The sequence below is a fragment of the Nycticebus coucang genome, chromosome 13 (assembly GCF_027406575.1).
Source record: "Nycticebus coucang isolate mNycCou1 chromosome 13, mNycCou1.pri, whole genome shotgun sequence".
NCBI classification, from domain to species: Eukaryota; Metazoa; Chordata; class Mammalia; order Primates; family Lorisidae; genus Nycticebus; species Nycticebus coucang.
The window spans coordinates 74,738,317-74,764,306 of NC_069792.1; the positions used below are offsets into that span (position 1 = coordinate 74,738,317).

Genomic DNA, 25,990 nt, shown 5'->3' on the forward strand with positions numbered 1-25,990 from the left:
CCAATCATTTTAAAATAAAAAATAAATAACTATTATCATGTATCATCTAAAAATTCATAAAGGTGAGAAAAATATGTAGATGTGTTATGTAGAGTCATCATTCTTCTCATTTGAATCATGATTAAGGCAAGATGTTGTTACTTGTGGAAGGTCAGATGAAAAATCAATGACACATGAAATTAGACAGAAGTAGATGTGCTAAGTGGGCATGATGAGGATGAGTGAACTAACGTCTTTAAGATGACTTAAAACGTGTGGGCTTCTTGAAATCTGTGGACCCGTGCCTAAAGACAAATCATTGCTAATATTTAACTTAGTAATCTACTTTCCAAAACAACATGTTGTTTCATTAGCTCCTTGTTTATATGCAACATGGCCTGGCTTGGCGCCTGGTATATTTGGATGCTGAGTGAAGACATACAAATTTTTCCAGATTTAAAAAGATGGAAATTTATATTAGTGTTTGGATATTTGGCTCTGCCTAAAATGGTGATCGGATATTTGCTTCCTGAAAAACATGACTCTAAATCATTTAAATCTAAAATATTTTAACTAAATATTTTCCCTGTTAATCTTTTCCAAAATGTAAGGCATAATTACAGATGCATAAATATATATTTTGTAAGGTAAAACCTTCATCTTGGTCATTAAGTAGTAAATGAGATTATGTGTATCAAGCAGTTAGCTGCTCATAACACAGTAAAACTTCATCATCTGCTTTTCTTCCTCATCTATCTCTTTCCTTTGTCCAGTTAGTTGGTCAAAATCACTCCTTCCAGTTGTCAGGCTTAGGGTCCTAAGGTGAATTGGATCTCTGGCAGTGGAGAGAGACGTGGGCACAAGGAAAAGGGACTGACTTTTGTTGAGCAACTGTCTTGTACTGAGCCACTCATGATGTAATTTACATGTTTCACTGCCTAGAGCTGTCAGCAACCTTAAAATATGGCTGTGATGAGCCACATTTTACATTTGAGAAAAATTGGCAGGAAAGAGTTTGTACAACTTGCCAAAGTTCACAAAGATTGTAAGAGCTAATGTGTAAATATGAATTGAGTGCCTTTGATGGAGACCACCGTATGAATAGAAGAATTCCTGCTTCTGAGTTGCTCTTGATGTCCTTCAACATTCTTTTCCTGCCTCTACAAATGTCCCTGAACATAAGCAAAACCAGATAAATGGACCACACTCAAAGAAGTTTTCTTCTAATTAAACAGAAGACAAGCATGAGGAATTCTCTGATGCAATGTATCAACTATACTGAAGGCAAGATTTCCTCCTCACTGTGTTCAAGTCCTCAGTAAGAGGCAGTGGTGGACTATGCTCAGTACAGTGGACTGAGCGCAGGACATGACACTGATAGCTGTGGATCTTACCCTAGATTACTGTGTGCAACCTTCAGTGTTTTATAGACATCATATCTTCACTGAAAAAAATGATTGCCCTAAACCTAAGTTCACAACACTGGTGGGTTTTTATAATCAGACAGAATCTTTCATAAACATAAAAGACCGTATTATGGCATTAGTATAAATTAATTTTTGTTCAACTATAATTTTTAACCTTAAATTAATAGGTTATACAGAAAAATATCTAAAGGAAAATGTTATTATTCATCTAACATCCAAAATTAAGATAAATTTCACCAAATGCTATCAAAAGAAACTGAAAAATACCAATCAACATGTACATACTAAATATTTAATCAAAATTAAAAATACATAAATAAAAATAAAAACATAATTTTCCAAAATTACCTTAAGCAGTTGCATTACTGTCCAAAGATTCAAATACCTTATATAACCTATGTATACATAAATCATTTTAGTAAATGTTAGTGTTAGTTTTATACTTGACTTAAAAATCTAAAACTTCTTTTGGAGTTTGTTCTGGGAATATATCCATCATTTGCACCCTTGCCAGAAAAGGACTATTTAGTTTCCAAATAACTGAAATAGAAGCAAACTTTTGGAATGTGATCTACTTATAATTTGGCCATTGTCTATAGCATAAGCTTTGTATGAGGCTGGCAACGCTGAGGATTAAACAATGATTTTTAAACAAGTATGGGATGGAGAATTGCATATGTAAAGTGAAAAGTACAAAGCGATTAGGAAGAAATAAAAACTGCCCAAATAAACTAGCACTGCTAAAATGGAACATCTACTCAAATGAATATACAAATAATGTGCATTTGATGTGAACAAAGATTGAACTTTGGAGAGATAACAGAATGAGAAATATATGCATATGCATATGTGGAACCAGAAATACAAAAAGGAATACATTAAAGCACAGGCAAAGTAGTGAAGAGAAGTTAAAGAAGAAATTGAAGAAGTGACATTTTAAAAATATCATTCTATTTAAAGGACTATTTCTCCTCATCTTGTAACTTAAAGGTACACCTACAGTGGAATTCATGAAGGTCAACAGACATAATTGTAAGTTTCAATAAGCTTAAAAGCAATAACAGCTAATTTGAAAATGGGGGAAAATTCCCACGGCAATAACTTTGCTTTCTAAATTCATCCACAGGGTGATTTTCTTTTATCCATCCCATTAAAGATCTAGGCATGAATAAACCTACTCTCATAGAAATACTTTAATAGAACAAAACGAACCTGAAGTTACTTTTTTTTTGCAGTGTCAGGTTTTCATAAATCTACTTATTAAAATCTATTGCAAATGTGAGCTAAATCATTAAAATGTGCGTGTAGACAGTTGCTTCTCAACCGGTGTAAAATGCTGGTAGGTATTTGATTACTTTGAGAGAAAATATTAACTCTGTATAAATTGAAGTCCTTTAAAGTCACCTTTCCCAAGATGGTAGTAGGAAAAAATTGGGGTTTTGGAATGAGACAGATCTCTATACACATCATGGTTCTGCCACATACAAACCTGATGATGTTAGGTAAATTATTTAACATCTCTAAAGTTCAGGTTCTTCTAATGAAAATTGGGGGAAATGATAATATCAGGATTAAATGAGATAACCATAAATAAAATAGCAGATCCTCATAATATTAAGTGGAGTTATTTCCTACTATTATTGGTTTGACAAACTAAATTGATGGGCTGGCAAGACAGCAGATTAAACTCTACACAATAAAAGTTAAAATAACATCCAAATTCCGAACGGTTCCCATATTCCAGGGATTATGCTACATGTCTGATTTACATGGCTAATTTCTTTTAATTTTTCATAACTCATTTATAATAATGCCTTAGGTATTACAGTGGTAACTGTTTTGCAGATGAGGAAAATGAAGTTTAGAAAAATAAAATGGCCAAATAGTAACTGATCTAGCACTCTGTAGCCTTCACTTGGACTATTGTGAAGGGCCTCATTAACTGGCTCTTGGGAATCATCATACAAAACAAAAAGGGGATGGAGATAATTCAGGGAAAGATAGGAATTCAAAATTTTTTTATTCCCAGTGAGGGAATAAAAAAAAAAAACAAAAATAATGAAAAGAAAACCAGCAATGATGCACTCTCCATTGCTTCCTGGAAAAGATGTGAGCGTGTGGCTGCCTATCACCTCCCAACTTCAAGCCTCTGTGGTTGCTTGTGCCATATGTATAAAGATCTGTGATTTTAAAAAGAAATTTCACTTTTTATATATCAGTTCATCTTTTATATAAGCTTATGGGGCTATGAAACCAGCACATTAATACAAAAGCCTTCAGACCCAGATCAACTTGGAGGGTCATATTTTTTGGCTTGATTTGGGCTCCAGAGAAATTCCACACTCTATATATTGGACAATATACTGAAGGAGGCAAATAGGATATCCTCTTCCTCATTCTCATTTTCCTGTGGGGCATTTTGTATCCCAAAAAAAGGACAAGGACTTGAACCACTGATTAAATCTCTAATGATCTTCCTGATTTTATAGCATAGTATAACTTATACAGGTTTGTGATTCAAAATCCAATTTCCATTTAAAGTAAATGCTTATGAGAATTTAAAGACCTTTGTGAAATAATAATATGATCATATGCATATTTTTCTATCACAAGAATAAGTACTGATAACCACCAGGACAGCTTATGGCCTAAGAATTTCTCACCTCCATATTTCCTAATTTAAATAGGGAATGACTTATGTCCTAATGAGAAAAATCCTTCATTTTTTTCTACCAATTTTTTCTTTGTCAGCCAAAACATTTATTTCCAAAATTTGAAGTTTTGGCTCCATCCTTCCAATACTTCAATTATTTCTATTGTTTATCTCACAACATGGAATCAATAAACATCTTAATTTATCTCTCATACATCTATATATCTACCATATATTGAGGCAATAAATTCCTTGATAATCCCTATCTTAATTACTTATTCTTTATTTGACATACTTTCCCTTGTAATCATCTCTTATGCATGTTAATTCTAAGTTATAATATCATCAAAATGTCAGTCAGAATATTATCAACAAATATAGGAATTCATTTCCTGTGAGCTCTCAAAACATGATTTTATCTCTTTCTAGCCTTTCTATTCATTTACAATATTTATTTCTTATCCCCATCATCTAAAAACAAATTTAGAATCATGTTTACTTGAATGTAGCATTAGAAAAGTGAATCAAGGTATACCAGATTGCCAAATTAAAAGAAATCAAAATAACTAATATAAAAAGAAATTCAATGGATTATAAAAACGAAGGGTGTGTAACCGTGCAACTTCATGGACAGTGACTACACATACAAGCAAATGAAAGCAGCTGACCACGTACCCACACACCTTGGCAGAGGTGCACTCCACACTCGGCGGCCACCACCAAGACAGATGATCTCGGATGTTCCTTCCAGTCGATAACCCGATGAACATGAGAAGGTCAGAGTGTCACCAACCCCAAAGCTGAACCCAAGTCTGTTACCATATTGAGGAATTCCAGGATCTTCGCAAGGTTCAAGGTTATATTCTGCAATTTAGGGGGAAGAATTTCCCCCAAAGGAGAGAAGGAGATAAAAAAGATAGTGATTACTTTATGGGTATATTCCTGTTGTTTGCAGCAAACTGGATGTTTTTAGGGCTGAGTCATGTGTTTCTTTTTTTTTTTTTTTTTGAGACAGAGTCTCACCTCGTCACCTTCACAGCTCACAGCAACCTCATACTCTTGGGCTTAAGCCATTCTTTTGCCTCATCCTCCCAAATATCTGGGACTATGGGTACCCCCCACAATGCCTGGCTATTTTTTTGTTGCAGTTGTCACTGTTATTTAGCAGGCCTAGGTGAGGTTCAAACCCGCCTGCCTCTGTGTATCTGGCTGGTGCCCTAACCACTGAGCAACAGGCACTGAGCGGCCTAGTCATATGTTTAAAAGTGACTGTATGTGAAAATATAGGAACATACTTATGGCACACATAATTTTTTTATTTTATGAAAGATCTAATAACTTAAGTACTTTTATATATGAATAGATGAGAAAATGTCACTATGTGTGTATTTATAACATTTTTTTCCTGCATTAGAAATATTTCCATTTCATATATTTTTGACTTACAATAGTGACATAAGAGCTGCATAGCTGCATATTTTTGGACACAAAATAACATTTGGAATGAAGTCGTTTATACTTTTTTTTTTTTTAGAGACAGAGTCTTACTTTGTCACCCTCGGTAGAGTGCTGTGGCGTCACAGCTCATAGCAACCTCTAGCTCTTGGGTTTAGGCAATTCTCTTGCCTCAGCCTCCCAAGTAGTTGGGACTATAGGCGCTCACCACAACGCCTGGCTTTTTTTGTTGTTGTTATTACAGTTTGGCCAGGGCTGGGTTTGAGCCTGCCACCCTCTGTATATGGGGTCCATGCCCTACTCCCTGAGCCACAGGCACTGCCCCTCATTTGTACTTTTTAACACATTTTACATAATGGTTTTAATTTAAATGAAAAAGGCTGTTTGGTCTCTCATCTATAAGGAGTTCAATTAACACATATTCTGAAAAGGACATGACTTGAGATGCAAGGGTTTATGTAATAATAAAGTGCACACACATTGAAAATTATTATATTAGAGATTTATCCAGGAACTTTTCCCCTAGCCATGAATGAACATTATGAAAATGAACAACTAAACAGTCTTCAGGGTTTAAAAGATTAAATTTGATTAAACAACATTATAATTTATATACAGTCCTAAGAAAAAGTAGCTTATCTAAAAATATTCCCAGAACACTTACTATGTTTTGCAATAAAGAATAAGAAGAGTTGTTTCTTGTTGGTCAGCTAATATTTTATTATTTAAAAATTTATTTGGACATATTTTTAACATTCTAGGTTAAAACTGATTATGCTTATTTACTATTCATTATGGAATACCTTAATGATTTTAGCAGCCAAGTATTTCCATTCAAATACTAAAATAATAGCTTAAGAACAAGGTTAATGCTTATATCATTTTAATCTTAGCAAACTTATATAAGACCTACTTATTAATTCATCTCTGTACTAAGAAATAACCAATTGAAATAAGTATTTCTTTCAACTGGATAATAGAACTTTAAGTGGTGGGAATAATTTTGTTCTCACGGGATCTTGTAATTTTTTTATCCTAGAATCTAAGTCATACTATTTCTATAAACGCGGTTATTCTAGAAGAAAGAGGTGACAATATAAGTTTGTTTTTATATTATCTAATTCTAGAAGAATAAATTAAGTTTATCTTAATCTTAGATTGTTAATTATAAGACATATAAAGCTAGAGTATGACTGGTTTTATTCCAATTTCATTTTTGAATCTAACTGAAACTTTAAAATATATTATTTGAATTTGAATTTTGATTTTGTTAGACGTTTTAGCTAATTTTGACACCTATTGAATTTTGTAGGATTGCAAATTGAAGAAAGGTAATTATTGTACTTCAAGTAGAGTTTCAGTAAATTAATTCACTTTTTGCTTTTGTTTAAAGATTTCCTTTAATTTATTACTAGCAACAATCTTCAAGGTATTTAAACTTTCCTTAAAGCTTGTCGATTCATATTTCCTTGATTTCTTCATCTCCTTTTAAAAATGTTTCTTCATATCTGTTATTTTCTCCTCTCTGTTTTATCACTGGTTATGCGCATACTTTAAAAAATCTGATGTTACTAAAGGAGCTCTTTTTTTTTTCTTTTTTTCCCTCACCAGAGAATGTAATATTGAATCCTTCATATGATATTGAAAAATCGGAAATGAAGCGTAGTTGAGCCCTGAAATTTCCATAGAGACCAGCATTGATTGTTGAAGGTAGTTCAGAACCAGTCAGGCGTGCCAGTGGTTGGGTGAAGCTACCATTCTCTGTAATCAGTAAGTAGTCATGATGGTCCTCCAAATGAAAGGTATGGAAGTTGAACTGCACTCCTGTTAAGAAAAATAGGAAAACTGGACTTAAAAGGCATGCCAGTAAAACACAGAAAGTTACTATTCAATTAACTAAAAGCCAGGACTCTCTTTATAATTTATATTTCTTTTTTTTGTTTGTTTGTTTGTTTTTTTTGCAGTTTTTGGCTGGGGTCCGGTTTGAACCTACCACCTCCAGTATATGGGGTGGGTGCCCTACGCCTTTGAGCCACAGGTGCTGCCCTATAATTTATATTTTCTGAAAATGAAATGCACTACTATAAAATATTCTAAATATATAGTATGTTATCCATCTTTTATTTTTGTTTTACCTTCACCTTAATTTTTAGAGACATATTGAGTCATGTCGTGGAAACTGTTTGAAAATAAAATCTAAAAATCAATGTCTGAAAAGGAATCTACTAGTTTTCTAAAAATTTCAAGGAAAATACATATCCCTTGTTTAGAAGAAAAGTACAACTTCCTAGTGAATATTGTGCATGCTTGATCCATTTCTCTCCACTTCCCACAACCAACATAAAAATAATGCTTCATATTATAGCACTTAACTTCAAAAAAAATGCTTAAGTCTGTTTTAGATGAGAAATATAAACAAGTATAGGGAAGTGCTATTTGTTAAATGAATGTAATGAGTCTTTTTTCTTCACACGTTTCAACCTGTGCATAGAATGTATGTAAAAATGGATATTCAAGTATTCCACTCATTGAATTTTCACAAATGGTTTTGCAAATAGTACCTAAACCAGCAGACACAATATTGTCATCACCCAGAGCCCCCGTTCTGAATCTTCTCTGTCAGTTCACTTTGCCAAAAGTAACCACTCACTCAACTTCTAGTAAAATAGACTAGTTCTGCTGCTTTATACAAGGTTTTGTGGTTTATATAATAGAATCATATCACATATTCTATTGGATCTGACTTCTTTTATTCAACACCAGATAGACATAGATTCGTCTATGTCATTATGTATAGACAGTCCATTTTGTGTACATACCACATTAATTCACCCGTGTAATTCAATGTTGATGGTCATTTAGGTAGTTTGCATTTTATTACAAATGTAGATAATGCGACTATCTACAAGTGCTGCTATGATCATTTGAGTTTGTTTTTTGATGAACATATGGGCTTATTTTACTTTTAATTGTTTTTTATTTTTATTGGGATTGTGTTTGACGACATAGGTACTTATTTTTGTTGGATAAATATCTAGAAGTGGAATTACTGGGTCATGGGTTAATAATATATGTTCTGCTTTAACAAATACTAGTTTACAAAGTAGCTGCACCAATTTACATTTTCATGATCATATATGATTGCTCTGTTTCTTCACTAACACTTGAAAATGTGGGTATTTTTTTATTTGTTCCATTCTGCTGAATATGTAGTGTCATCACATTAGTTTTTAATGACATTGTCCAGACAGTGACAATGTAAAAGACTAACAAATTCTCATATACACATACTGTGTGCAAGGTACCATAGGAAATAAAAACATGGCTAACAGATAGATCCTTCTTTTGAAGTGCTTTGTTTTTTTACTTGACCTAAAAAAAAAATCAGCAAAATATTTACTAGATAAATCCAAAACCTCAGCATGTAATAACTGGCATTCTTTATTCATTTGCATTTTAGTTCCAGATAATAGAAATTCTCAAAGACCCCATGGTATAGAAATAAACTGTTATAAAATGAGACAGACACAAATAAACTGAAAACACACACAATGACAAAACAAGGATATTATTGTATAATGAAGGAGTGATTTCAGATTTGAAATGTAAAAGACATTATTTTCAAACTCCTTTTCAGAACGTAACCTTTTATTCCTTTTTTCTTTCTCTACAATTGGCAGGAATATCATAGCCCTTTTAGAGGGAATCCAGAAACTGAGTCAGTTGTTCAAATGTTCTCTTGTATAAAATTGGTACTAATACTAGACAGATGAAAGAAGAAAGAGGTTTCACATGGTCAGGAGAAGACGCTTTGCCATCTAGATGACCTGCTGTTGAAATTTACAAAGTAACTGAATAGTGGAAATTCCACATAAGTCTCATTTCTACATTAGAGTAAAACTAAGAAAAGATAGTAGGAGAGTAGACTGAAAATACATGAAAAAGAGATCGTTATGTATACAATTTATAGTTTCAAAATTAATTAACTTAAAATATCATTGTATACTGGTGCTAATAAGGCCACTGTCAAGTATAACTTTCCTTCTATAAAATGGGGTTTAATAAAGTTGTCCAGAACTTTAAATAAGATAACATATGGAAATAATGGCACAATGGCTGACACAGAGGAAGGTTAGGTAAATCCTTGACTTAATATTACTGGGTGCATTGAAGATTTTACTTCTTAATACTTAGATGCCAAGGGAATGTACTTAACAAATACAAATATTGTAATTAGTTGTTTGTACCCTCACATTAACCTCGAACCAAAAAAAAAAAAGAAATACTTAAGATACTTAGATCTGGGCGGCGCCTGTGGCTCAAGGAGTAGGGCGCTGGTCCCATATGCCGGAGGTGGCGGGTTCAAACCCAGCCCTGGCCAAAAATCACAAAAAAAATTAAAAAAAGATACTTAGATCTATCTTCATTAAGATTCTTGTAAACCCTTACAGTGCTAATAGTCATGCTTATATGAGAACATTCTGACTATGTAATGTAAATGTGAATGAAAGGTAAATCATTTGAAAATAATTTCACAGGAGCACTGAATCAAACTAATGTGAAACATCATAAGAGTATTATAGTCTGTACTGAAGAAGGAAGAAAATCAATTGCATAATTACAGAATTTTAGGAATTGGGCTTAATTGTACTTTGAAGTCCCAATAATCTAAAAAAAGATAATTTAGATGACTACGCGCTCATTAACAATGAGTATTATGACATGGAAGAAAAAAGTTAATGAAAGCAAATACAGACTTCATTAATGGAAATAATTTGTTGAGTTAAAAGCCAGAGTGTGTTTAGTTTTAGAAAACCAGATTTTCCAAGAAAGACTGATATCTCTGAATGTCAAGAAGCTGGAATACATCCCAGGAAAGATAATTAGAATGATGATGAAAATGAAAATATTTCCTTATGATAAAAAGCTGAAGGAAGTAAGAGGGGTTAGTCTGGTAGGAACACATGAGATAAGGTCTAGGGAAGGAGGGCATGAAAAGCATGGTGGTCCCAGCACGATGAGTGGTACATGTGCAGAGCTTTAGGTTGCAGCAGGGATTAGGAAGACTTTTGTCTACCTCCAGAGAGCAGAATAGGGGTAACAACTACAGAATAATTATCAAACAACTAAACATATATGAAAATTGAGCAAGTATTGCCAAGCAGTACACTTCTGATAAACAGAAGTGTTGAAATCAGGCCAGTTCATCACGTTTCGGGAACATTGTAGAAAGAAACTGGTGTGCTGGGGAAGAGGTCAGAATATATTACCTTGATGATTTCTTCCAACTTTAGGAGATTATCCTTCATATACCTTTGGCGATACTTTGGAATAGTACTTCAAACGAAGTTAGTACTGTATCATGCAAACTTAGATGCCTTAAGAAAAGGCATCTGGATCTGCATTGCTCGCCTTGTAAATACAGATTTAATTAACATTTGCAACCTGTGAAGACGCAAAATCTTAAGTGTTAATTAAACCTCTGTTTACATAGCAAGCATTATGGAGCCCTCCATCTTCTTATCTAATATCAGGGAGCTTATTTTAAACTCCCTTAATCTACTGCACACTAGAATAATAAGACACGTTGGTTAACTTCCAACAAAGAGTCTTCTACCATGAATAACAACAAAAATCACAGTTTTCAAAGTTATCTTACCTCTTTTCTCTGCTGCTAAATACCAGAATACTCATTTTAAGAGCATTTTTTTAGTTCAACAACATTTAATTCACTGTAGAAATTTAACTATAGCAATCCTTATGTAAGCCTTACTCCCTAATAAAAGGCTGTATAATTTTATCATAAGCAAACTTTATTTGTGAAAACATAATAAACGAGCTTTTATTTTTTAAATTGTAACAACATCTTCTCACAGGAAGGAGTCTTTTGTTTTGAGTTTATTTTAGATATTTTACAGTAAAATCACAAAATACAATATAGTTAAATTCAATAATATGATATAAAAATACAGATAAAAGAAAATACTTCTGCAAAGCATATTCTAAAATGAACAAATTAGCTTTTAAAAATTGCCCCATAGATATTGATTTTCAGGTAAATAATTTTAATTCATTTTAGTTCTGATATATTAGAATGGGCAATTTACCCTCAGTAAGTTGTTGCTTTGTACAACCACATTGTTAAATTTACTAGTTTGGTTGTATAGGGTAAATGATCCATAGATAGTTTTACTTATTTATTAGTAAAAGGACATTTATAAACATTTACCATGTGCACAGTGCAACTTTACACTCCAGTTTAATTATGTGAGACTCATATGAAGGTCTGTACTAGAGAATATGAAACAGGTATTTAAATAATGGCTATAAATTTATATAGGAAATAAATTATGGTAAGAAAGCATCTGTATATATAAACCTGTATTACTTGCTTTACAATTTGCTCAGCACTTAAAAGCGTCTTCACATTCCTCTTTGAACTTTAGGAAACGACTTCTACACACTATGCCAGAGATCAAAGTCATCTTGATTGAGGATTTGTTGACATGAAAATTCCAAATAACATTAGTTTATTGTATCAAAAGGAAATAAATATCTTATATCACCCTTCTGGTAAAAACGTAAGTACATTGTAATATTATAGAAAAGTACATGCATATAATTAGCTTCAGTTACTCAAATTAAATTTTGTTTTAGTAAATTTTACTACTGATGTTTTTGCTCATGTAAGGGAAAATGAAATAAAAATAGACTCAATGAAAATCAGGAGATTGTTCGATGATTATTGTTGCATGTGGCAAATTACCTTTTCCATGGGTTACATCAACAGTCCATGTACAATTCAGAGAATTTGGATAAAATTCTGGATAACCAGGTGACAAGATTGTTCCACTAGGTCCTCTAACATCTCCTCCACATAATGCTGAAAATACAAAGAAATACAGTCATGTGATCAGTCACAGTTAGAGAGGCAGAGGCTGAAGGAAATCTCTTCTCTATTGAAACAGAACGAGTCCCATTATCTCTGCCTAAGCTACTTTCTGGTGAAAACAGGTATGTGTAAAGACCTCTTCCAATACCAGGAAATCATTTCATCCATTGCAACACTAGAGAAGAAAAAGATACTTAACAGCATCCAAGAATTACCACTGGCTCCAAAAGAACAGAGCTCAACTTTCCATGTTTGAATTTGAAGTGTGTACTTACATATTTCTAATTATGAGCAACATTTGCATAAGTTGGTGGTAAATTAAACATGAGTAATTAATTGTTTAGAGGTCCCTCTGACTAAGCACTAAGAAAACAAATTGCTAATTATGTAAAATTGTTTCTTATAGATTCCTAAAGGGATATGCGTCATTCTTCACAGAATTCCTTTCAAAAACAGTGAAGTAAATTGTGAAAGACTTGAAGGCTGCTTCTGTACTTCTGCTTTTCTCTGGGAAATATCATGAGAAAAAGGATTTTTTTGAGGAGGTACAGATGTTTTAAGTAAATATCCCAAGATAACAAAAATCAATAAATTTTTAGGATCTGAAAAAAGAACATTAAAAATTGAATCAATATTCATTTATTTGAGAATAAAGGATAGCTTACAAGATCTTGTACCATATTCAACAAGCGTCAGTGGTAATGTCATGATAGTATCAATACTAAAGATTAAAAAAGAGAAATGTGTACCCCTATCCTAGTAAGAATTTTTATTCCAGTGGAAGCAGAGGATTTCTATTCCACTTGGAAGGGTCACCTCTCTGTGATGGACAGTCAAATTGTGGATTTGTTGTCTACTTGGATCCTTGTTAAATTATTAGAGGATATTAGAAAAATGAGTTTTGGCCTTGTTTTTTCCCATGATTTTTTTTTTTAAGTAGCAATGCTGAGTATGAAAACAGGTTGAGACAATCTGGCTGCTATTTTACGTTATCTGACTACAAATAGTTAAGTCTGCAGTTCATAATTGTATTGAAGCACGCGAGCTTGTATTTATACATTTATACAAAATTTAAAACCACTCTGCCTTTTGTTACTTTTTTAATTCTAAGCTCATGCATGACTAGTACCTCTCTTAAAGTCGTCTTCTATAAGGCATCTTCGTGAGACCAAGAGGAACTCATGCTTCCAAATACACTTATTAAAAAATCAGTACAAAAATATACATGATTTGGTAAACTAGCCTCTCCTTAGAGCTAGCAGTCTTTCATTGGTAACCATCATTACTGAATTTTTTAATTTCCCTCCAAAGTTTCAAACAGCCTTTGTGATCAAGGTAGGAGCTAGCTGCACCATACCTACTATATTTTGCTAACGTTGCTAAATTTACCTATTTTTTCTTTCCTTAGAATTCATTTTGTTTCTTGCCAGATAGTTGATCATTTTCATTATATTATGCTTTCATAGACTCATTTATTCCTAATATACATTTTGTTTTCAATTTTGAAAGTCACACAAAAACACCAATAATATAATGAGACACACATTTTTTGAGTGAAATGTGATGCGTGAAAATGCTCTACTAAATTAAAACCAACAATTTCTATTTGCAAAGCCTATATTTCATACAGCTACAATACAACTTCTCAGTGAAAAGAAAAATGAAAATTGAGAAAGTTAAATTTGTACAGAAATGTAATGAAAGGAGAGATGCAAACCTTTTAGTAAGTACATAACATATGTACTCTCATGCATACATGAGTGTGATTATGTGTGTGTGTGGTGGGTGGGGAGTAGAGAGAAAGCTCCTTCATATGCCAGGATTCTTTTAAATAAAGCTACTTTATCAAATGTCCCACTTTTTGAGCTTGGAGAGTTCTGGGGAATTTTGGTCTGTAAGCTGCACCAACATACCTATACAGAAGGCAGGAAGTTAAAGGGGCATTCTGCAGGTAAATGCCTAGCAAAGTTAGGTAACACAAGCACAGTTAAAAACTCAAGAGGAATGGTCAACAACTAATATATCAGTAGTGGACAGTCACATGACCTTGACTATCATCAGATGGCAAACAGTGAATGACACAGTGGAGATTTTGTTCCTTGAAAATAATTAGAACTGGATGGAGACCTTGAAGGCGATTGATGTAAAGAAGAGATTTCATAGAAAATAGTGGGGAATGAGTGTAATTTAAGTGTCTTTCCTTTGAAAAATGAAACAAAAAATATTAAAATATACAAACTTAATTTTACAACTTGTTAAATAGGATAGAATCGCAACTATTCATTAATTCTTAGCAAAAACAATACTATACTAACCACTTGCATTGGACTTACAATGTTACTATTCTGCATATTATTTATATTAACTCAACTCCCACAACAGTCCTATGAGAAAAATACCATAATTTTTCACAATTTACAGATGACAAAGCAAGTACAGTAGAGGACTCAAGAAATCTAGTTCTGGAGCCCATCATCTTAAACAGACTTTGCAATCAAGTGTTGATATTTTTTCCCACATTAAGAGCTACGTTTTTAAACAAACAAAAAACACATTAAACAACCAGCTGTGATGTCCTTCTTTTGTGTTTGACATAGTAGCATTTCCCCCAAATGATCAGTATATAGAAAAAGCATTCAAGAACGTCATTTGTTTTCTCAGAGATTAATTTAACACTTTCATCTTTAAATCATTTTCTTTTTAAACATTTGACACCCACTGTATCCTTACCCTTGTCTTTGTTCTATAATTGATCTATCTCTACTGTATTCTCAAGTGCCAACGGCTTTGTGTGTGATTAAAATTGTTTCCACCATCATCATCAGCCTCATCATTTTCATCAACCTAATGAAATCCTTTATTTTTCTAAATGATACTATTTTACATTGCAAATGTTTTAAATTGTATTTGTTTTATATTGTCAGCTTTTCGAGCAATTACAATAGATTGCACAGTGACAGATGCTAATGCTAAGTAGGAAGCTTGTTTGAGTTGGATTAATTTTAAAAATGGTTATTTCATTACTGAAGATGCCTTCATTCTGATGATGTTTGCTTATCTAAAAACTGCTCCTCCATTAGAATGATAGAAATATGTAACAGGATATCAATAGCTATTACGGTCAATCATAACAGACCTAAAAAGTTAAGATGAACAAAAAAGTAAATTTTAAATGTGATATTTTGTTTTTTATTTTCAGATAGAGAATGAAATTCAAACATACTGTAATAGATACAGTAGTATGGAGACAATTAGGAAAATTTCTCTAAAAACAAATGAGTTTAAAAGGGAATGCTAAGATTTAAGTCAATTCAAGAGAGTATATGGGCCATTCATATATTAAACTTCATTTGAGCAAGAATGTCTAAAAACGATGCCATGGATCTCCAGTCATATATTACCTCTTCTAAAGGAATTCCAATTTAGTCCAACAAACTTACTAATTGATTCCATGTGTCCTTAGGGATCAGAATACTTTGGAACAGACATAATAGAATTATATGTTCTTATGAATGTATATCAAATGATTCTCTGAAAAAACTATAGAGAACTTAGAAGCGACTACATGTACACGTGAAAACCTGGTTCCTTTATGTGAGCGCAAACAGCTGGCAAAGAAAATCACCATAGTGACTAGTCTCAAAATATGAGTGACAGCAATTAGTCAGATACACAGTAATCTTGGCTAGTGGATTTTTTTCTCCTTCACACAAATATTCATTAGACTTTTGAAATAGTGGAGTCTATCCAAAAGCTAAAGCCTTGGATGCTCAGATCTGTGATTTGCACCTTGTCCTTGGTAGTGATACACACCTGGCTAGTGATGATCTATATGTATCAAAATAGATAATTTTTAGACCAGGATCCATCAAAACACTTTAGATATTGCAATGGAACATGGAAACAGGCACCTATTGGTAATTCCATTATTGTTTTTGGTTCGTTTGTTTGCTGTTTTTAAACTCAACTCTTTTCTTTTCCTATTTCCAGGTCTACGCATCTTAAACTCTACACCCTTATACTGTTTATTATACTTCATACTTCTATGCATACCGCTTATCTTGAGCTCTTGGATCCTAAACATCAATTCAAGTATTCTTTTGCTATTTTGTTCTACATACGCACATCTTTTAATAACATGGAATAAATAAGGGAAACAATGAGGTTTAAGTCTATTCGTTTCCATTTTGGCTACTGCTTCTAATAGCTTGGATGACACCAATCATATAATTTCTTTCTTAAAAAAATTTCAGAATATTATAAGGGCACAAATGTTTTGGTTACATGAATTGCTTTTGAACACTTTGAGTTAAAGTCATTAGGTGCCCATCACCTGGATAGAGTGTATGGTACCAGTCAGGTGTGACTTTCCCCTTCCTTTTCTGCCTTCCCCTACCATTCCTGACACCTGCTTGCTTTCTGTTGAATTTTACTACCAAATCCGCACGTTGGTGTTGATTGATTAGTTCTAATTAAATAGTGTGTATATTCTATTTAGTTTTCTATATGTGATACTTCATTTAGAATAATGGTCTCTGGTTTTATCCATGTTATAAAAGGCACTATCTCACCATATTTTCTTTTTGTTGTTAGTTTTAGCTAAATAGCACAATACATACCAAATTTTATAATCTATTAATATATTGATTCCACATCTTGGCAATCGTAAATTGTGCTGCAATAAACATTCAAATACACTTATTTTTGATTAAAAAAAAAAAGGCAGTCCTGTTCATGGCTCTTGTCCACTTTTTTGTGTGGTTGTTTGATTTTTTTTTTATTGCTGGTTTGCTTAAGCATTTTTTTTTTTTGCAATTTTTGGCCAGGGCTGGGTTTGAACCTGCCACCTCCAGCATATGGGCCCAGTGGCCTACTCCTTTGAGCCACAGGTACTGCCCTGTTTAAGCTCTTTACAGATTTCTGGTTTTCAGCCTTCTATCAGACATTCAGCATGCAAATATTTTCTCCCATTCTGTACTATTTGCTCTTTGATTATTTCCTTGTATAATTTCTATTTTTTTGGAATTTTTTGAGAAAAATGTTTTGTAGTCTAAGATGTGATCATTCTTAGATGATATTCTATGTGCTGATGAGAATTTAGTTTGGGGGTAGCATGTTCTGTAAATGTCTTCTAGGTCCATTTGTGTTAGAGCCTTATTGTTTTTGTTTGTTTATTTATTTATTTACTTTTGCAGTTTTTGGCCGGGGCCGGGTTTGAACCCACCACCCCTGGTATATGGGGCAGGTGCCCTACTCCTTGAGCCACAGGCACTGCCCTAGAGCCTTATTTAAGTTCCATGTTTATTTATTTTCTGCAGTGGGCTATAGAAGACCCTAGCTGTTATGATGCTGCTTTTTATCATTTTGTTTAGGTGAAGTAGGGTTTGCTTTAAGAATCTAGGTGCACTTGTGTTAGGTGCCTCAATATTTAGAATTGTTATGCTGCCCAGTTGAATCATTCCCTTTACTTTATATAATGACCATCTTGGGCTGTCTTACCTTTTATTGCTTTATAGTCTATGGTACCTGATATGAGAAAGGCTATACCACTGTTCTTCTGCATTTGCATGGAATATTGTTTTCTATCCTCCGCTTTGAGTGAGCCTGAATGAGTCCTTATAGATTAGATGGATTTCCCAGAGACAAAAGATACTTGGCTTGTGTTCTTTTTAAATCTATTCAGCCAGCCTATCTTTTTTGAGAGGAGAGTTCAATCCATTCAGATTTATTGAAATCATTGATAAGTGAGTTAGATTTCCATTCATCCTATTGGGTAGAACTTTACTGCTTTGTTTTACTTTACCGCTTGAGCCACTGTGGTGACTGGGCTCTGAACTTTAGCACTTGGATGATTTACACTGGTGGGTGTATATTATGCTGATCAGTGTATAATACAACTCTGAGTACTTCTTAGGGCAGGTCTCCTCTTGATAATTTTCTCAGCATTTGCTTGTCTGAGAAAGTCCTTATTTCTCCCTTCATCTGGGGATGATAACACTATTTCATGTAGTTATTTTGAAGATTAAATGAATTAATGCAAGGTCTGACAATTAAGTTCATGAACTATTCCTAGGGGGAAAAATACATACCTCATTGCTGAATATCACTACCGTCACCTTTGAAGTACTCCCCTCATAAAATATGCAATGACACCAGCACCTAACCCACCGTTCAAAGCAATTTGGAATGCTTTTTCTAGAATGACCATCGGAGCTAACAATGTATAGCACACAAAAACATGCAACAACAATAACAAATGCCACTGGGCAAGACAGCACCACACAGGGACACAAAGACAGCAGGGAGACCCTGATATCCTACGGTTATGAAACCTTACTGAGTTTGCACATTGCTGCCAACATAAGGGTGCAGTTGCAAGTTCACAAACTTAATTGTCACATCTTCGTGTGATGACATCTCTGATGGTCATTCGAAGAAAAGAGTTCCAAAACTCCTTTGAAGAGAGGACTAGGCACTGGTGTCAGTGCATAGTTCCCAACAGAGTACTTTAAAGGGGACCACATTGATATTCAGCAACGAAGTATGTACACATAGTACTTTTCCTAGGACGGGTTCACGAACTTAATCGTCAGAGCTTCATATATGTGAAGTACCTAGAACAGTATCACCATGTGGTAAACAATCAATAAATGTTTGTTATCCTTATTGTTACAACCATAACTCACTGGTTTGCTTCTGGAATTAGTTAATCAGGGGCTATAAAGACACCACAGAGCTGATGTGTGTTTCTGTGAAGCTCTAGGCCAGGCGTCCTCAAACTTTTTAAACAGGGGACCAGTTCACTGTCCCTCAGACCATTGGAGGGCCAGACTATAGTTTAAAAAAAAAAAAACTGTGAACAGATTCCTGTGCACACTGCACATATCTTATTTTGAAGTCAAAAAACAAAACAGAAAGAAATACAAGCACACCGCCTCACGTGGCCCGTGGGCCGCAGTTTGAGAACCCCTGTTCTAGGCAGTCTAAGCCAATCAAGTTTACATTCTTAGAAAAGGGAAAGAAATTCAGCTAATTCATTCTACTCCCTTTCACTTGAGAAAATTTAAATTAGGTGTCACTTGCGGAAATGTTTAGATTAGAAAAAAAGGCCTTTTTGAACCATTTTACTAGGCAATAGGATAGCTAGTTCAGTTCAAGACAACGGAAAATTGTAACTTGCTATAGCTATTTTATACATGGTTCAGACATTTAAAATATGAATATAATTCATTTTTAATGTCCAATACATTGTCTCTTGTCCAGTTGTACTGAGGATGAAAGGACAGATCAAAATGGAGGTTCTAAGTAACACAATACGATCTTTCAAAAAAAGATGCATTGTAAGAATGCTTGATGGCAACACAACAGGAAAGGAAGTGATTCCTCATGGTTAAGGATTGTGAGCAGTAACTGGATTTTTATCTCTAATCAATAAAATAATTAAATATTTTTGACATCAATTATAAAATTTATTTATAGTGTGAAAGATGAAAGTTGGATTGAAATGTCAGAAATTAAATGTAAAGTCGATAGCAGTTTCACTTGTTAGAGATGATGAGGGCCTGTGATGCTTCTGGGAAAACTAGATGTGCCCTCTTTTATTATTAAAATAAGCTAAGTTGTTGGTTTACTTGGGCATTATACTTTATCTTCCTATTTCTTTTGATAATATTGCCTCTATATCTTTCCGTAATAGCGAATGCTCCTTATTCATGCCAATCCTGTATCTTTATCAGGATCTTGAAAAGATAATACCTTTATACCACTATTGGGTGTCTCAACGATAGGGATGGGTGTGCACATGATTCTGATAAGATTAATTGTAGTTGGCCCTCTTCCTTTACTATATAGTAAGTGTTCAAGTATGGACTGATAAGAAATCTTTCTAGGAATTTTTCTAATAGGAACAGCAAGGAAGGGCTCTCATTCTTCTGTGATCCTGAAGATACAATGTTATAAACTTCCATCTTCCTGAAGTGTATTTTCTACACTCATTTTCCACATGGAAAAGGCTTGGCAATAATTGAAGAAAATTATGCAAATGCACAGAAAAAAGTCTAGGTGGAAGACATAGAGATCCTTGAAAAAGGTTTAATTCATGCTTACAATGAGAAATAGGCCACCTTTGTCTTTTCTAAGATTTGGGTAGTTCAACATTTTTGAGTTTAGTTTTTAAAATCAGTTAGAGTTGGTTTTCTGTCACTTACAATCACAAGAATGCTGACTATTACAAATGGTATTGAACTCAATACAAGGGAGATGTGTTGATGATTTGTTTAAACCTTGTTATGAGAAAAAAATTGACCTAAAGCTGTTCCTAAAAAATGATGGCACTGGCAGTCCTTGAAAGTTTAATCACAAAATGACAAATGTGATCTTTCTCCTTATAAAAAAGAATAAGTATAGAAGTTAGAAATAGTCCTGTAAATATAAATTAAAGCCCATATTAAATAATGCAAAGCTTTACATTGAGTGTTCTGTTTTCACAAAGCAAATAAGAAAGCACTTGCTCATATTACGGGAGCACTTAAAATGATCACATAGGCACGTTATTTATATATATATATATATACATATATACACATATATGCATGTATACACACATATGTACAGGAGATGTATATATACATATATGTGTGTGCGTAAAACACGCACAAATGCATGTGTTGTATCTTTAGGCATAGGCTAAGTTTGGCTGATTATCAATATTCTTTATTATTGGCTTAATAACATAAAATTGCTAAAATTCAATATAACCTTCTAGAAATATAAAAAATTTATAATTATTTTAAACCCCACATTTTATAAATACAATATTGATTTTTTTTTGAATTATAAATTGGCATATTTAGCCTTTTAAATGAATTCTTACCATCACAGGTTGGGAGTGGATGACTCCACCAGTGGTTTTTTTCACATAAAAGAGGTTCTTCATGGCTCAACCTGTACCCTGGATCACAACTAAATGAAACAGTAGATCCGATGGAGAAATCATGACCATAGCGACGGCCATGTACTGGTATGCCAGGATCTAAGCAAGAGTATGTGTTCACTGTAACACCTGCGAAACAAGGGGGATAAAATAAAAGTAAGTTTGATAGGATTCAAATTCGCTGAAAATGATTCCTATTTCTTCAGACAATAGTGAGTGATGATTTTCAACAATAAGGGAACTCGTAGCTTTATTTTTAAAAAACAGTAATTTGTTTTGTCATTTCCTATTAGTAAGGATCAAATTCAGGTCATTTAGTTGTACAAGAAGTTGATGAACATGTACAATTATCTACCAAACTTTGTGTTGTTATAAATTTATATATATACATACATACATAGGCACATAACAAATTGTAGCAGTAATTAACATTTTTTTAACTTACTATATTCTAGACACAGTTCTAAATACTATACAAAAAGAATAGTATTTAATCACCAAAAGAATAAAGAGAGGCATTTTGCAATATATGAAAATATGAACATCAAAATCTTTCCAAGTAAAATAGAAGAGCAAAAGTTTTCTGTTGGTGACCCATTTGTGTTTTCAATAGTCTGTCGTGTAATTTGGTATCCTCCAATGATAATCTTTGCAATTTACAATCCATAGCTGAGATCATACCTTGACAATATTTTTCTTTAATAAGACATGGTTTCTCAACCTTGGCACTATTAGTGTTTTGAACTAGATAATTTTTTGTTGTGGGGTATCCTGTATAGTGGAGTGTGTTTACAAACATCTCTGGCCTGTGCCTGCTAGAAGCTAATAGCACTTCTCCACTCATGATAATCAAAAATGCCTCTAGATATTGAGGCATTTGTTTCCATTGCAACAATGTCTCCAGTTGAGAATCACTGGTTTAGGGTCTAACAAATGATTATCTTATTCTTCTTCATAATTTGAAATGTAAAAAGTGACTAACTATTGCTTCTATGTTCCAAAAATGTAATAATCTGCATTTTTGAAATTATATAATTGTATCAATAACATAAGAAATATTTATTTGTATTAGCTACCTAATTTAAATATGAAGCTAAACAAAATATTACAAAATAGAAGTTTAATTTAAAGAGATAAATTGTATATTTATTAACCATATTCATTTTATTTAAATGCCATTTTTTCTAATGAGAAATTAAAATAAGCCTGAGCTAATTTTATGTTTAACACAACTATTTTTATCTATAGGATTTCTCTTCTCAGTGTAATCATTATTCTATTGCTGCATTTTACAATAAAGCTTAAGAAATATACTTCCAGGTCATACCTTGAAATAATGGGAAGTTAATATAGTTGAGTGATATTGTAGGTAAGAAGATTAAAAAGCAAAAAGCAGTAAGTACATATTGATCATAATTTTAAAACCCTATGAGTCCATTGACCATTGGAGAGAGATTCCCAACAGATGATTTAACGAAATATTTTCTTGAGGGTAAAGGGGTTATAGAGGCTTGCAAATAAAAATAAATAACACCTACAATTGGATTTATTTCACCAAAACTATATTTCATGCAAAAATACATGGCAATGCATTTCATGATAAAACTGTGTACATAAGCGAATCTGTATACTTTTGAACATACAAACATTATATGCAATACAGCTGTGCTTATGTAAATATGCAAGATGTTTATAAATAACCTTGTTTCTTTGTAAATATCAGCATCAAAATATTTTTAAAAAGAACTATTTTATACTTAAAAAAACTATATGCTTTTAATAGGGATTATTATTAACTAATTCCAATATTCTGAATTACAGCTTGTTTTAATACAGTCTCTTACTGGTTATGTTAATAATATTTGAATGTATGTGTACACATCTCTTCAAATTAATATGATTTCAGTCTTTTATACAAAATAACAAAATTGAATATTTTAAATGAAAATTGTGTGCGATTTGTGTGAGTAAAATATAAAAGAATAATTGAATTTGTGAAATAAATGCTAAAAGAAGAATATGTCTTCTTATATTTTGGACTAAAATGTATTGCCTATTATCTGTCCTTTAAAAGTCTAAAATGTAATTATTACATGAACTGATTTTTAAATAATTATTTGATACTTCCAACATTTTCTCTTCTAATGATATTAGGTAAATATTGCTTGAAAATATATTGCATAATTTACTAATACACACACCTTATAAACCATTAGCACGCTTATTGATTAAGAAAAGCTTTGATTTATAATAAATAAATAAAGCTACTAGTTCTCTCTTTTTAAAATTGGAGTTTATTCAAAAAGTTCACTTGTAAGCCAATTGACAGAACACAGAAGTCATGTTTTTTAATTTCAGATTAATATAAGGGTACAGATAATTCAGTTCCATTGTTTGTTTGTTAGGTAGAGGCCAAGTTGGAGCTGTGTCCTTCACTGGGAAGGTGTGCCATACACACTTTCATTTTGCCTGTTAGTTCAGAGCACACCAATCTTCCTTCTCTTCCCCACTTGAGTTTAATTGTGTGATTTTTTTTTATTAAAAATTAATATGAGGGTACAGATGTTTAGGTTACATTATTTTCGATTCTAAGGTAAAGTTCAAGTTGTAGTTAGGCCATTCACCCAGGAGGAGCGCTGAACACCTTCACAAGGTGCACCTTAGGTGAGATACTACCAATGGCTCTCCCTCCTCACACCAACCCTCCTCCTTTCTGGCCCCTCCCCTCCCCAGCCTCTTTCCTCCTCTTTGCTATAATATATTTGTGTCTTTTCTCTAGTGTGGGCCTGTATTTATTCATCTATCTGGTTTGTATTAGTATTGAGTATATTGGATACTTGCTTTTCCATTCTGTGATACTTTACTAAGCAGAATGTTCTCCAACTCCATCCAGGATAATACAAAAGATGCAAAGTCTCCATCTTATTTATGGCTGAATAGTACTCCATGGTACACATTCACCACAGCTTATTAATCCATTCGTGTGTTGATAAGCACTTGGGTTGATTCCACATCTTGGTGATTGTGATTTGAGCTGCAATAAACATTGTAGTGCAAAATGTCCTCATGATAAAATGATTTTTTTTTCTTCTGCACAGATACCTGGTAATGGGTCTACTTTCAGTTCTTTGAGGCTTTTCCATACTTCTTTTCAAAGAGGCTGCATTAGTTTGCAATCCAACCAACATTGGAGAAGTGTTCCCTTTATTCCACACCATGGCCAGCATCTGCAGCCTTGGGTGCTATTCTCCCTGGGGTTAGGTGATATCTCAAGGTTATTTTTATTTGCATTTCTCTGATAATTAGGGACAATGAGCATTTTTTTCATGTGTTTGTTTGTCATTAGTCTGTGTTCTTTAGAGAAGGCTCTGTTCCTATCTCTTGCCTAATGATAAATAGGATGTTTATTCTTTTTTCCTTGATTGATTTGAGTTCTCTATAGGTTCTGGTGATCAACCCTTTGTCAGGTTCATAACACGCAAATATCTTTTCCCATTATGAAGATTGTCTATTTGCTTTAATTGTTGTGTTCTTAGCTGTGCAGAAGCTTTTTAGCTTAATTAAATCCAATTTATTTATTTTTGTCATTCTTGCGATTGCCAAGCTTTCCCCAGGTTAATAGCGTAAAGAGTTTTTCACATACTTTCTTCTAGGGTTTTTATTATTTCATGTCTTAGATTTAAATCTTTTATCCATTGTGAGATAATTTTTGTAAGTGGTAAGAGATGTGCATCCAGTTTAAGTCTTTTACCCTAAGCAATCTACAGATTTAATGCAATCCTTATTAAAATACCAACATCATACTTTGAAGAAATCGAAAAAATAGTTATTTGTTTTGTATGAAACCAGAAAAAAATGCCATATAGCCAAGGCAATTCTTAGCAATAGAAACAAATCTGGAGGTATCACTTTACCAGACTTCAGGTTATACTACAAGTCCACAGTGATTAAAACAGCATGGTATTGGCATGAAAACAGAGACATAGATCTATGAAACATAATAGAGAATCTAGAGATGAAACCAGCCTCATATTGCCATCTGATCTAAGATTAAACCAAACAGAAGTATACCCTGGGGAAAAGAATCTCTATTCAGCAAATGGTGCTAGGAGAACTAGTTCTCTTAATAATGCAGTGATGATACCAAATGTAGGACAAACACAATGGAAAGACGAAAAAAATTCTGTCATTACTTACTTTCATAATGAATCTTGAAACCATTATTGGAACGGCTATTGTCTGTTGTAAACAGAAGGTATATAAAATTACTGCTGCTAAATAGAAACTGGGGCACTTGTGTGCCGTTGTAAGATCCAAGCAAAGGTGACAGAAGATTTGGCCCATCATGAACTTCCAGAACATCATAATTCAGCTCAGTCTGAAATCTAAAATTCAGAGACACATATAACAATATACTCATTAGCACAACTATATAGAAAAAATAATCTTTACATTGGTATTTAAATTATCATTTACAATTTTATAATTTTATTTAACTTATCTAATATCTAAGTCATCATTTAAGACTTTGTCACTTGTGAATACCAAAGGTATAGCTCTTATTACTATGGAAAATTATTATTTTTTTTTTTTTTTGTAGAGACAGAGTCTCACTTTATGGCCCTTGGTAGAGTGCCGTGGCCTCACACAGC

General features: G+C 33.1%; 1 protein-coding gene across 3 annotated transcripts in view; it reads right to left on the minus strand.

The window, feature by feature from the left end:
* CSMD3 (CUB and Sushi multiple domains 3) overlaps positions 1–25,990 on the minus strand; it is a 1,164,849-nt gene that overhangs the window by 386,349 nt on the left and 752,510 nt on the right. For all 3 annotated transcript variants that reach the window (XM_053559351.1, XM_053559349.1, XM_053559348.1), the window contains 5 exons: positions 25,536–25,723; positions 21,279–21,467; positions 12,281–12,397; positions 7,123–7,338; positions 4,735–4,923 (listed from right to left, as the gene is read on the minus strand). In XM_053559351.1, coding sequence (XP_053415326.1) covers positions 4,735–4,923; positions 7,123–7,338; positions 12,281–12,397; positions 21,279–21,467; positions 25,536–25,723 — 899 coding nt within the window. The remainder of the gene's footprint in view (positions 1–4,734; positions 4,924–7,122; positions 7,339–12,280; positions 12,398–21,278; positions 21,468–25,535; positions 25,724–25,990) is intronic.